This window comes from Nycticebus coucang, chromosome 5 (genome assembly GCF_027406575.1).
Source record: "Nycticebus coucang isolate mNycCou1 chromosome 5, mNycCou1.pri, whole genome shotgun sequence".
Lineage (NCBI taxonomy): Eukaryota > Metazoa > Chordata > Mammalia > Primates > Lorisidae > Nycticebus > Nycticebus coucang.
In genome coordinates this window covers 87026106-87039422 of record NC_069784.1, presented here as the reverse complement: position 1 = coordinate 87039422, position 13317 = coordinate 87026106, and the positions used below count along the sequence as shown (strand labels likewise).

Below are 13317 nucleotides of genomic sequence, written 5' to 3'. Positions count from 1 at the left end.
TAGTGAAAACATTTAGCACATATAATATGTACTCATTAAATACTGAATCTCTCATAGCACTTTTTAGTGATAGTAGGGAAAGAACTCTTTCCTTCTCTGATTTTTTTGTCACAAATCATGCAGCAAGAGAATTGCTGGAAATGCAGTGATGGTATGTCAGTTGTAAAGACAGCCTCATCGCTCCACCTGTCCCATAGGTCCAGATGTTCATATTGAGTATATTGTATGTGTGAAGGTGATAGAGGTATTTTAGGGAGAAGAATAATTTAAGAATTGCTATGACTGTTCAATACTAACCTTATGTGGTAGAGAGCTTTTGTATATTTAAGGCTATATTAAATATATAAGAAATTACCTAATTTTTTAATATCATAAAATCATTCTATAAGTTTAAGAATGCAGTATTTTGGTACTTTTTGTATTTTATTAATAACATGCAAAGTCCACAAGAAAATGAGTAAAAAGTTATTTTTAAATTGTGGGTTTTTTATGAGAAGGACCCCCCAGGCAACTGAAACAGCTTCAAAAATACACTATTGGCACTTGATCAAACTAAAAAGCTTCTGCACAGCAAAGAACACAGTAAGTAAAGCAAGGAAACAGCCCACAGAATGGGAGAAGATATTTGCAGGTTATGTCTCTGACAAAGGTTTAATAACCAGAATCCACAGAGAACTCAAACGCATTAGCAAGAAAAGAACAAGTGATCCCATCTCAGGCTGGGCAAGGGACTTGAAGAGAAACTTCTCTGAAGAAGACAGGTGCGCAGCCTTCAGACATATGAAAAAATGCTCATCATCTTTAATCATCAGAGAAATGCAAATCAAAACTACTTTGAGATATCATCTAACTCCAGTGAGACTAGCCTATATCACAAAATCCCAAGACCCGAGAGTGTTGGCGTGGATGTGGAGAAAAGGGAACACTTTTGCACTGCTGGTGGGAATGCAAATTAATACATTCCTTTTGGAAAGAGATATGGAGAACACTTAGAGATCTAAAAATAGACGTGCCATTCAATCCTGTAATTCCTCTGCTGGGCATATACCCAGAAGACCAAAAATCACATCATAACAAAGATTTTTGTACCAGAATGTTTATTGCAGCCCTATTCATAATTGCTAAGTCATGGAAAAAACCCAAATGCCCATCAGTCCACGAATGGATTAATAAATTGTGGTATATGTACACCATGGAATACTATGCAGCCTTGAAGAAAGATGGAGACTTTACCTCTTTCATGTTTACATGGATGGAGCTGGAACATATTCTTCTCAGTAAAGTATCTCGAGAATGGAAGAAAAAGTATCCAATATGAAACTAATTTATGACCTTCACATGAAAGCTATAACCCAGTTACAACCTAAGAATAGGGGGAAGGGGGAAAGAGTGGGGAGGGAGGGGGGAGGGGCGTTGAAAGGATCACACCTGTGGTGCATCTTACAAGGGTATATGTGAGGCTTGGTAAATGTGGAATGTAAATGTCTTAGCAAAGTAACTAAGAAAATGCCAGGAGGGCTATGTCAACTAATGTGATGAAAATGTGTCAAATGGTCTATGAACCAATTGTATGGTGCCCCATGATCATATTGATATACATAGCTATGATTTAATAAAAAAGAAAAAAAAAGTTATTTTTAAATTTTGTAGCTATATATGTGATGAGGTTATGATAATTGCTGGGAATTGCTAATGTATAAGTTTCAGTCTTCAAAAGCTTATAGTTAGGTAGAAATTCTTATAGTACAGATAAAAGATTAGTGACATAGATAATAATGTAGATTACCCACTACCTGAAAATATTTTCTTTATAGTAAAATTTGTTTTAAATTTATAGTACAAGTGTATTATTTATAGTACATACAGTGTAGAGGTCAATGGCGTGTTTAGCCCAGAATGCCACTAATAAGTAATTCTTTTCAGAATTACTGAAAAATAAAGGAGGAATAAAGGGAGATAGGAAAAAAATCATAGAAGAGAATCTAAGTTGGTGGGGGCCCAGGTTGGCAGGTAGAGAAAAGAAAAGATGTATTTGGTGAGAATTACAGGTATATTTCAGGTGTCACTGGGGTCTTCTGAGCCTTAGATATCAAATATTGTATTAAAATCCATCTGATTAGCAAATTAGGCACAGAATCATTGGAGTAAATATAATGTTAAAATACCTAAAATATAGTTTCTGGTTCATAGCCACTAAGGTCACAGCCTCTTGAGCCATGCAGACTGTTAAATTAAGTACAATATATTAATTTGTTTTTATGTTAAATCCTCCTAATAAAATAAAATTAATTCTTGATTTTTGTTTTAGTGTCTTTGCAAGATATAACAATGAGAAAAGCTTTCCGAAGTTCTACAATTCAAGATCAGCAGCTTTTTGATCGCAAGACTTTGCCTATTCCATTACAGGAGACGTATGATGTTTGTGAACAGCCTCCACCTCTCAATATACTCACTCCTTATAGGTCAGTAAGTTAACAAATAAAAGAGGGCTTGTTATTTGTTTCATACTTATTATTTAAGTGCTAAATCTCCAAACGTTCTTTACTATGTTGAGCTTATACCCAACACACAGAGTCCTTCCTGTCCACCATCTTTAGAAAACCTTTGCTTTATTCACTAGATAAAAGCCTAAGGTTCTGGCATACAAAAGACAGGCCCTTTCAAGGGAATTATTTTGATATATATTATTAAGAAAAGCTACTGACAAACTTACTAATATGAACAGATAGGGAGTTGTTATTGTCCTTTTAATTTAATTTTTAATCAAATAGAAAATTAAAAAGAGGTCAAAATTCTACCCTATTAACAAAATGAATGTTACAATTTTTTGCTTATTTGTCTACTCTTGATCTGTATACATTAACTTCTTATGTAATGAATTTGTAGTATCTATTTTAAAAATACTTTTTACTATTTAAAATAAAATCTGGAATTTTTCAGCCTTTGGAATCTTTTCACACTATTTATTTACATGGGTAATTTGAGATCTTCAACACAGCTACTGAACAAAATGATATTCAAATAGTTATTTGAAATTGTAAGTCAAGTCATTGGATATAAGTGTTAAAATGACTGTTAGATGATATCTTTTGGATTTAGTAAGATAATAAGTAAATTAGAGTTTGGGGGGAAACTGCAAAATTTCTCTGTTCTAAACAATGTCTTATCAGGCTTTTATATTTGGTAGAATCATTTGTAATTATTGAAATTTCCCAAAGGACTTTTAGAAAATTTGATATTCCACAGAAATTAGGGATGAAAATTGCCTAGTTCTACTTTAAATTATTAATATCTACTCAGAAGAACATCTGGTTTTCTTAGTTTCCTTTCTGATTTGGGAGAAATTTTCTATTGGTGCAATATTCTAATTTTGGCAATATTTTATCATCATGTTTTATTGCTTTAAGAGGAATAAAAATTTTATTAAAATTCTGTTCTGGTTGGCCCTCTAACTCTACTAATATGCATTTCAATTAATATTGTACATTTCAGAGATGATGGTAAAGAAGGTTTGAAGTTTTATACCAACCCTTCATATTTCTTTGATCTGTGGAAAGAAAAAATGTTGCAAGATACAGAGGATAAGAGGAAGGAAAAGAGGAAGCAAAAGGTATTACAAGTGGTTCAAAAAATTGAAGTTTTCTATATTTGAGTTTTGTTGCATATATGAAACTTTCTTTACTAATTCTGTACTTTGACATTTTATTTTATTGGATTCGTATAATCAAATACTGAAGTCTTTAAAACTATACAGCCTAATGGGGAGCAGATGAGCAATTAAATTATTATACTATGGGATAATAAGTGCCATAGCAGAGGTTTGCATGGGGTTTAAGTAGAACAAAGGTTAGGAACTGTTTTAGCCAGAAAACAGCACTGATAAACACTTCCAAGAAAGCTTATAATGAAGCTTGAAGAACATATAGGAATTATGTGGACCAGGGAAGAATAGAGCATTCTGGTCAGAAAGAAAAAAGGAACATTGTGCAGATATTGGTGATGTAGATTAAGCTAATATTTTCTTGTCACAGAGTATCCTAAATATTTCTTAAATGTTTTAGAAAGTCATTATATTCTCACAAAATTCCTGTTATCTTTCTTCTGTGTTATCATTTTCTACTTTCTAATAAAATTCATTTGGATATGTTTTATTTCATGTTAATGGTGACAGAAAATATCTAAGGAAGAAGCAAAGTTGGATTTAGGCTGAATGATGAAGGGGGCAAAGTCTATGTTCATCCTCCCTCTGTTTCTTCTGTAGTTATATCTCTACTTTTCCCATCCTCAGGATGCCCTCATGTTATCATCGTCTATGCTAGATGATAAACCAGTGTTCTAGCTAGCATTTGCAAACTGGTGACTGGCTAGCCAGGTACTGCCAGGAGACAATGCTTTGTGTGCCCCCCAAGTGTTTTTTTAACTGGAATGCCATAAATGGGCATGTCCATCTAGTTATCTGCATGCCCCATCCTATGCCTGACTGGCTTTATTCACGTATCGTATCTGCTTGGACCCTTTGACATTCGAATTTGTTATATCTACTGTAGACATTTCTATTTGAATCCTATTTGAATCATTTTTTGTTTTATTGTTTGAAGACTGTTTTCTATTGAGAGCCATTGTTACTGTGGGCTAATTGGATAATTAGATTTTTCTAATATGTTTTCTATCTAACTGGATGACATAGCATTAGTTATGTTTGGTTAGTGTTAGTGCCATTCATGGTAGAAATTTCAAACCAACAGATATGGGAACAAGGGTTGGTGAATTTTTTTTTTTCATCTGAAAGGACTCAAAGTTTATTATTTAGATATACTATTTTATATATAATGCATCAGATCAAACTAGGAATTAAAAAAATATAACAAGAAACTGAGATTATAGCACACTAGCTAAGATTTAACTCTAAATGTACAAGTGAACTGTGTTTGTGTTACTTTTACTATATTATGATGACAATGTTGATTTTAGACACTTATTTTGATTGTTATAAACTCTTTTTAAAAAATTAGCACTTCAGGGTGGCACCTGTGGCTCAAAGGAGTAGGGTGCTGGCCCCATATGCCGGAGGTGGTGGGTTCAGACCCAGCCCCGGCCAAAAACTGCAAAAAAAAAATTAGCACTTCAGCATTTGTCTTTGTTTCAATACATCTGTTATAGCAGAAAAATCTAGATCGTCCTCATGAACCAGAAAAAGTGCCAAGAGCACCTCACGACAGGCGGAGAGAATGGCAGAAGCTGGCCCAAGGTCCAGAGCTGGCTGAAGATGATGCTAATCTCTTACATAAGCATATTGAAGTTGCTAATGGCCCAGCCTCTCATTTTGAAACAAGGTTTCGTTTCTTTTGTTGTTTTAAAAAATTAATGATAAAATATTGGCTTTATTTATAACACCTGTACTTCTAAGTCTTAGGTCTTAAACTATTGAACTGGCAGACCCTGTTATAAGATGATTTCAAACTCCCAACTACTATGAGCCTTCTGTCTTGTGGGGGACATTTTTATACCTCGACCTCAGTTTTGTCATCAATAGAAAGAGATGGTTGGAATAGATTATCATAATTGTTTTAACTTTCAGAAGTCTCAACTCCCTTTCAATATTTCAGGCAGAATCCCCTAGAATTTCGTAATAGAGGAGGGTCTCTACTATGGGTCTGGAATTTTTTTTAAAGTGTTACTGATTCGTTGCATGTAAACTAGAAGTTGAGAAGGGATTCTATTTTGTTCCTTCTTTTCCCCCTGGCTTACTTGCTTTACTACATCCTTCACCTTATACATACATATATTACTTACACCCTTCTGCAGAAATACAAAATAGGTCATTTTTATTTTTCAATGGCCAAGAGTCCTAAGTAGCATGCTACCATAGCAAGCACATTATACTGGCATCACTCTGTGAAGATACTTATTTGGGTATAGACATAGTGATTTTGAATAGAAAAGAGCTATTATAGAAAAAGTATACATCTGAGAGGTACTATTTATTATTGAAAGAGAAAAACTGAAATAGTTGAGATTAAAAATGTTAGGAATCTGTAGTTAAGCACTTATTTCTACTATACTTAGGTAAAAACCCACTAGCAGTAAATACAGTAATTTCTGATTTATTCTGCATACATGTGTTAAACCTAACTTTATCCTCAGAATCGCTATAATAAATAAATACATTTATTATTTATAAACCTTTGCAAGCTCAAGGTATCTAAAATTTTGCTTTGATCTAAGTTATCTAAGACTTTAATCTGAGTCATAACATGTTACTATGTTGCTCAGGTGTTTTTGAGTATCCTAGCACTTTTGAAAACACCAAAAGGATAGAAACAGTGTCACTAGCCATTTCTAGTGCTAATATCAAGTGGTGCAAGACTTTTCAAAGTCACTTAGGTTTAAGAGAGCAGCACGATATCCTAGTAGTAGAAAATTCCAGTTTTCATAGTCTGCCTTTCTGTCACTGGCATCTTCTCGGAAAGAGAAAATGAAATAAAGGCAGACAAAATTTGCTATAAAATTTATACGAAATGTTTTTCATCTGTGTGAAATGATTTGTTATTCTTTCACAAAATGATAAAATAACTGATGGGATCATCATAACCTAAATCAGCAAGTAAATAGCATTCTTTGTTTCAAAAGTAAGATTAATATAATTTCAGAAATTTTTCTTATAAATAGTTAAAACATTGGCATTCAATATTTATAAGTTTTAAATATTCAATATTTATAAATTTTATAAAATATTCAATATTCAATATGTATAAATTTTCAATATTATTTCATGTAGAACACTTTGTTCCTCTAGTTATTCAAGAAAAACACGCTGATACTATATATTTCTTTTAGACCTCAGACGTATGTGGATCATATGGATGGATCTTACTCACTTTCTGCCTTGCCATTTAGTCAGATGAGTGAGCTTCTGACTAGAGCTGAGGAAAGGGTCTTAGTCAGACCACACGAGCCACCTCCGCCTCCACCAATGCATGGAGCAGGAGATGCGAAACCCATACCCACCTGTATCAGGTATGTTGGGACACGCATGTGATGTTTTGTATCAGTTGTTCTTTCCTTTCGAATACCAGATAGTAAATGTTTTTGGTTTTCTGGAGATACAGTTTCTGCTTATGGTTGCATGAAAGCAGACATAGACTGTATATAAACAAATGGTTATGTCTGTGTTTCAGTAAAACTGTATTAAGGAGTGGTCAGATGTCCTATGGGCTGTGATTTGCTGTCCTCTGACTAGAGCTAGCACATTCTCCTGGCTAATACAACTTTAAAGATTAAAGTGTGTTTCATTTTATCATAGCTTTGTTATCAAGCTTATGTGTATTGTAGTAAGAAAAGTTAAGAATTTTTGGAATGTGTTAAGGGTCTAAGAAATGAGAACCAAAGATGTGTGGTTGTGGATGTTAATTTGATACTAAGGAAAGTACTTTAAGAATTTCAGAGAGAATTGTCAGTCACTTACAATAATATTTCAGTAAAACTGTTCTGAAGCTTAATCTTATCAGTTATTATCCAAATTACAAATTTTCAATAGAGAAATATTCTCTACTAGACAAATTTTCTAATAGATAGAGGTCAGATTTCTAATTTTCAGTTAAAACTAACTTTCTATCACCGACTCGATGTTTCATCTTCAGGAAGAATGAGAGCTGTAAATTTCCCTTTGTGGATTGTAATTAGCTGTCATTGACTTAACTAAAATGACATGTGGTGAGTCTTAATAGTTTTAGTGTAAATATAGCATTGTATTGGTCACAAGTATTGCTACAAATACTGCAATGTGATAACTATTGAGTAATTACAGAAACTCATATCACAATGTAGAACTGGACATTTTATTTATCAAAGTAAATGTCTGAGTAGATATGAAGGTTGCTTGAGAGGATGAGATTATTTAGAATATTACAAACCAAAGCACCACTTATTAATTTTTTTGTTGATGTACTTTTAGTTCTCATTTCTTTCTAAACTGTTGAAGAATTTAAATTTCTGTAAGGAACATATTAATGGATCTTTTGTGATTTAGTTACTGATAGTCATTTATAGCTTGTGTGGTTAGGTTTTCTCTCTTAATAACTTGTTAGGATCTCTTTATCATTTCAGTTCTGCTACAAGTTTGATAGAAAATCGCCCTCAGTCACCAGCTACAGGCAGAACACCTGTGTTTGTGAGCCCCACTCCCCCACCTCCTCCACCACCTCTCCCATCTGCCTTGTCAACTTCCTCATTAAGAGCTTCAATGACTTCAACTCCTCCTCCACCAGTACCTCCCCCACCTCCACCTCCAACCACTGCTTTGCAAGCTCCAGCAGTACCACCACCTCCAGCTCCTCTTCAGATTGCCCCTGGAGTTCTCCACCCAGCTCCTCCTCCAATCGCACCTCCTCTAGTACAGCCCTCTCCACCAGTAGCTAGAGCTGCCCCAGTATGTGAGACTGTATCAGTTCATCCACTCCCACAAGGTGAAGTTCAGGGGCTGCCTCCACCCCCACCACCACCTCCTCTGCCTCCACCTGGCATTCGACCATCATCACCTGTCACAGTTGCAGCTCTCGCTCATCCTCCTTCTGGGCTACATCCAACTCCATCCACCGCCCCGGGTCCCCATGTTCCATTAATGCCTCCGTCTCCTCCATCACAAGTTATACCTGCTTCTGAGCCAAAGCGTCATCCATCAACCCTACCTGTAATCAGTGATGCCCGGAGTGTCCTACTGGAAGCAATACGAAAAGGTAATTTTCTCAATGCTATAGTAGCACTGGAAACTTTCTAAATATTTACGATAGTAGTGTGTTCTTCATTTGTAAAATTTACGATAATCATGTTTTTGTATGAGTAGTCTTTAGAAAGTAAAGCTATATCTAATGTATGTTTTAAATCCTTTTCAAGAAAATATATCACTTTTAATCATTTCACTTTCAGATTTCATAGGGATTCTTAGAATGTTTGAGAAATTTAAAATCTCAGACTTAAATGTTACAGAAAATTTAATTAATACTCTTTTTTATTATGCTTAATATCTGTATTAACTCCTTTAAAATAGTATTTTCTTCATTCTTCAGGCTGTTTAGTTGAGGTATTGGTGATACTTGCTCTACAAGATACTTTTAAAGGAGTAAGTTTCCTCCCTTAGAAAGACTTCTCATATTCATTTATTCAGTCAAGATTTCCTAAGTAACTACACTAAGAGAGCAGAATGAATAATAGTGCCTTTCCCTCAAGTATGGGCAATAATAAAGCCCAGAAAATAGATTCAACATTGTTTATTTGACCATAGAGGTAATAAAAGAAATGTATTACTTGATTAAATTTTTAGGGGGTGGTGAATAGAGAAATACAGTAGACTGTGATGAGTAAATAAACTGTAGATATTCACTGTGGTATCTGGTAAGTTTAATCAAATAGTATAACATAATGAATGATTTGGTTCCTTTCTAAATATAATTTTAGATATTTTTATTTCTCTATTAACGTTTCTCATGTGTACCTGATTCTTCTCAAGACAGATTAATAGTAGTATCCAGTATTTTGATTTAAAATGGATGTTTTGGATTTGCTGTATCAGGTATTCAGCTACGCAAAGTAGAAGAGCAGCGTGAACAGGAAGCTAAACACGAACGCATTGAGAATGATGTTGCTACCATTCTGTCTCGCCGTATTGCTGTGGAATATAGTGATTCAGAAGACGATTCAGAATTTGATGAAGTAGATTGGTTGGAGTAAGAAAAAGATGCGTTGATAAATATTACAAAACTGAATGCAGATGTCCTTCGTGGTGCTTGTTCTTTGAAAATGTTTGATCATTCTAGTGTTTTGCTTTCTTTTCCTTATAAATAACCCTTTTCCTCCATAATTTTTGATTTCTAAGAAAAACATTAGCATAACTTCAAACTAAATGTTTTACAGTGGCTTATCTTATTTTTTTCCCTGAAAAGACATAATTTGATCAAATAAATCACTAAATATTAAGCATGGACAGCTGTTGTTAGAGTAGCAGATTCAGTTTTTTGAATAACTTAATTGTGCACTTCGTGAATTTTAATTTCAAGAAAGCAACTGAGATTGAAATCTTGAGGGCAGCTGTATCTATTAATGAGCCTTATTCTATTTCCTGATGTTTTAAAAGAAGAAACACTGCCTTGATTATATGAATCCACTCAGAAAGTACATTTAGCTTGTAGTGTTGAATTTTCTTAAAGGAATGCTTGAATTTTTTTTTAATTATTGTTTCATGGTTTTTAAATACTTGCCTTATTTGAATGTTTAGCAGTACCCTCTTCCTACTTATATATTGTGTGATACAATTTTGCTTGCCTATAGGAGTTTAAAAATTTTCCATGTGAAATATTCTGACTTACACATGTAACTTACATAACTGTTAAGAGTAACAATCTGATTTAATAAATGGTTCATTTCAAAAGTTCACGAGTGTTGCTCTTTTAATAAAATGATTTCTGGTAGTTTATCAAATACTATAAAGTAGGTTCTAAATACATAGATAATAAAAGAAAATTTAACATAAGCTATGAATTTCCTCTTAGTTTTTACAGATTCATATTTTCTAATATGTAAGGTAGCTTTATGGCATTTTTCCTAAGGTCACAAAATGCATTTTCTCAGTTCTTGTGATCTTTTTTTTTTTTGTAGAGACAGAGTCTCACTGTACCGCCCTCAGGTAGAGTGCCATGGCGTCACACGGCTCACAGCAACCTCTAACTCTTGGGCTTACGCCATTCTCTTGCCTCAGCCTCCCAAGCAGCTGGGACTACAGGCACCCGCCACAACACCCGGCTATTTTTTGTTGCAGTTTGGCCGGGGCTGGGCCTGAACCCGCCACCCTCGGCATATGGGGCCGGCGCTCTACTCACTGAGCCACAGGCGCCGCCCAGTTCTTGTGATCTGAAAAAACTCAAATTGCCATCTAATTTCAGCACACCTTGATTTTAGTTTAACAGTGTTCTTGAAATTATATTTTATAATGATAAAATGAGATAATATTTACAAAGTCCAGATTTGTAACAGTCCAAACACCATTAATATCAGCTTACTTAAAGACTAAATGAAAATTGGGAAGATTGTTTGTAAAAGTGACTGTGGTCTTCAGTCACCTGTCTACTCCTTTTGCAATACAATTTCTGGTTCATTCTTCTCATCAAGAAGTGAGTTCTGTTTTTGCACCCTTGAACTTGGCTGTCCCTGAGACTTGTTTTGGTCAATAGCAACTGGAAACAGTGACATTGTGCCAGTTGTCAGCCTAGGCCTCGAGAGGCCTGGTAAGCTACGGCACTTTCTCTCTCTCTCCCTCTCTCTCTCTCTCCTTGCCTCTGCCTTGGGAATGAGCCTAGGCTATCCTGCAGACAGAAATCTCATGGAGGGTGGGAGGTGCCTGTGGCTCAAAGGAGGAGGGTGCTGGCCCCATATACGGAGGTGGTGGGTTCAAACTTGGCCCTGGCCAAAAACTGCAAAAAAAAGAAAAGAAAAAGAAATCTCATGGAGAGCTATTCTAGTTCAGGCCATCTTAGACCGGCCAAGCCAAAGCTCACCTGTTGGGTAGCTGTAGACAAATGAGCGTGTCTGGCCAAGATTAGCCCAGCTCAATCTGCCAATCCATAAATTCATGAGAAAAAAGTGAATGCTTATTGGCTTATCTCTAAATTTTTGAGGTATGTTATTTTACGCATTATTGTAGCAATAGAAAGTTAATACTTAAGGTTACTTAGTAATTTAGGGATTATTTAAGCATCTAGGTAATGAACAATAATCTTCGTAGAATAGGAATAATGAGCCAAGTTCAATTGTAGCGATTCAATTTGGACATAGAAAACATTTTCTGATGACTTAATAAGCAAAAGATTTGATTTTTTTTCTGGATAGCTTAGCTTAGAATAAGAGATTAGATAATCATTTGAGATTCCTTGCCAACTTAATGAAAATGTATATTTTCAAATTTAACTTGAGAAAATATTGCACAAACTCTGTGTTCCTAAGTGTGCTATGAGCCAAAGGAACCAACTAGTACATATTTTTTATAAAGCCCAATGGTGGCCAGGTAACCAGAACATAATGGTACTGGTGTTGAAGCAGTTAAGAATGATATAAAAGGAAACTGGTGAAGATCTCATAGTAGTAGAAGTAGACGTTTATAAGCAAAGCCCTGCAGTGTGTATCCTCAACAGTTTGATAGATTTTTATTTGTTTTTCAGAACATTCCTTGAAGATAAAATATCTGCAGACTGAAGAAGCCAAATATGTAGTATCCATTTAAAATCAAAATAACATTTTGCTCTAGATATTCACCTTAACTTGCTGAGGGAATTTTGGAACAGATTGTTCATGGTCAGTTTTAATTGCCTAAGAAGAATGAAAGTTACTGGGTAATGACTTATTGAATTATTTTACTATTCAACAAGGTCATTGCACAAAAGCATAGAATCAGAAAAAATGAATTGCATGCCATGGGATACAAGTGGATTCATTTGTTTTAGTTGAGGTTACTCATTTACCTCCCTATTACCAAATCCAATAGAATGCTTTTTAGTCCTTAAGTCATTTAATCTTTTTTTTTGGCCGGGGCTGGGTTTGAACCCACCACCTCCGGCATATGGGACCAGCGCCCTACTCCTTGAGCCACAGGCGCTGCCCTAAGTCATTTAATCTTTATTCTGTGTTTATTCTCCCTCCTTGAAGCTTTTGATCCCTTTGGCCTTTGTGACACTGTTTTTTCTCCTCTTCTCTTTCCCCATAATGGTGGGACTGAAGAGGGAGAAGGAAGTAGCTAGGAGCAGTGCTGTTAGGGATGAAACATAGTTATTGTGGCAGGAAAAAGAGTTTCCCTATATCTTTTCCTAAGTAAGGAATATTTGTAAGCTTCAGATTTACAAGACATCTTAAGCTATCATCACTACTTTTCATAATTTATAATCAATTGAAGCAGATGAATGACTTCCAAAGTGTTTTCAAGTTATAAATATTTATTAAAAGGTAAGAATAATGTTCATTTGGGTTGTTCTATAAATTATAAAACACCTTGCTCTATTCCACTTTTAGAAATCCCTACCCTTTAGTAACCATCTCACATTTGTATTTTCATGAAGTTATCTCTGATTACAACTGTAATTCGTACGCTTTTTTAATTTCTATAATTCTTTTATTATAACCTTTCCTTGTATAGTACCATTTGCATCACAGTCATTACCTATTTGAGCTTTGCCAAACAGATCACTCACAAGACAGCAGGAGAATTGTCTTAAACAGTTGACTCACAGTATCTCTTCTTTTTTTTTTTTTTTTTTTTTGTAGAGACAGAGTCTCACT

General features: G+C 34.8%; 1 protein-coding gene across 7 annotated transcripts in view; it reads left to right on the top strand.

Annotated features, from left to right (window-relative positions):
• WASF1 (WASP family member 1) overlaps window positions 1-10426 on the top strand; it is an 87960-nt gene extending 77534 nt beyond the window's left edge. For 6 of the 7 annotated variants that reach the window (XM_053590992.1, XM_053590993.1, XM_053590990.1 and 3 more), the window contains exons 4-9: window positions 2309-2462; window positions 3493-3610; window positions 5161-5333; window positions 6838-7017; window positions 8107-8735; window positions 9569-10426. In XM_053590992.1, coding sequence (XP_053446967.1) covers window positions 2309-2462; window positions 3493-3610; window positions 5161-5333; window positions 6838-7017; window positions 8107-8735; window positions 9569-9726 — 1412 coding nt within the window. In that variant the 3' untranslated portion in view covers window positions 9727-10426. The remainder of the gene's footprint in view (window positions 1-2308; window positions 2463-3492; window positions 3611-5160; window positions 5334-6837; window positions 7018-8106; window positions 8736-9568) is intronic. The other variant, XM_053590996.1, reaches the window with a different exon arrangement.
• Window positions 10427-13317: the final 2891 nt, after the last annotated feature.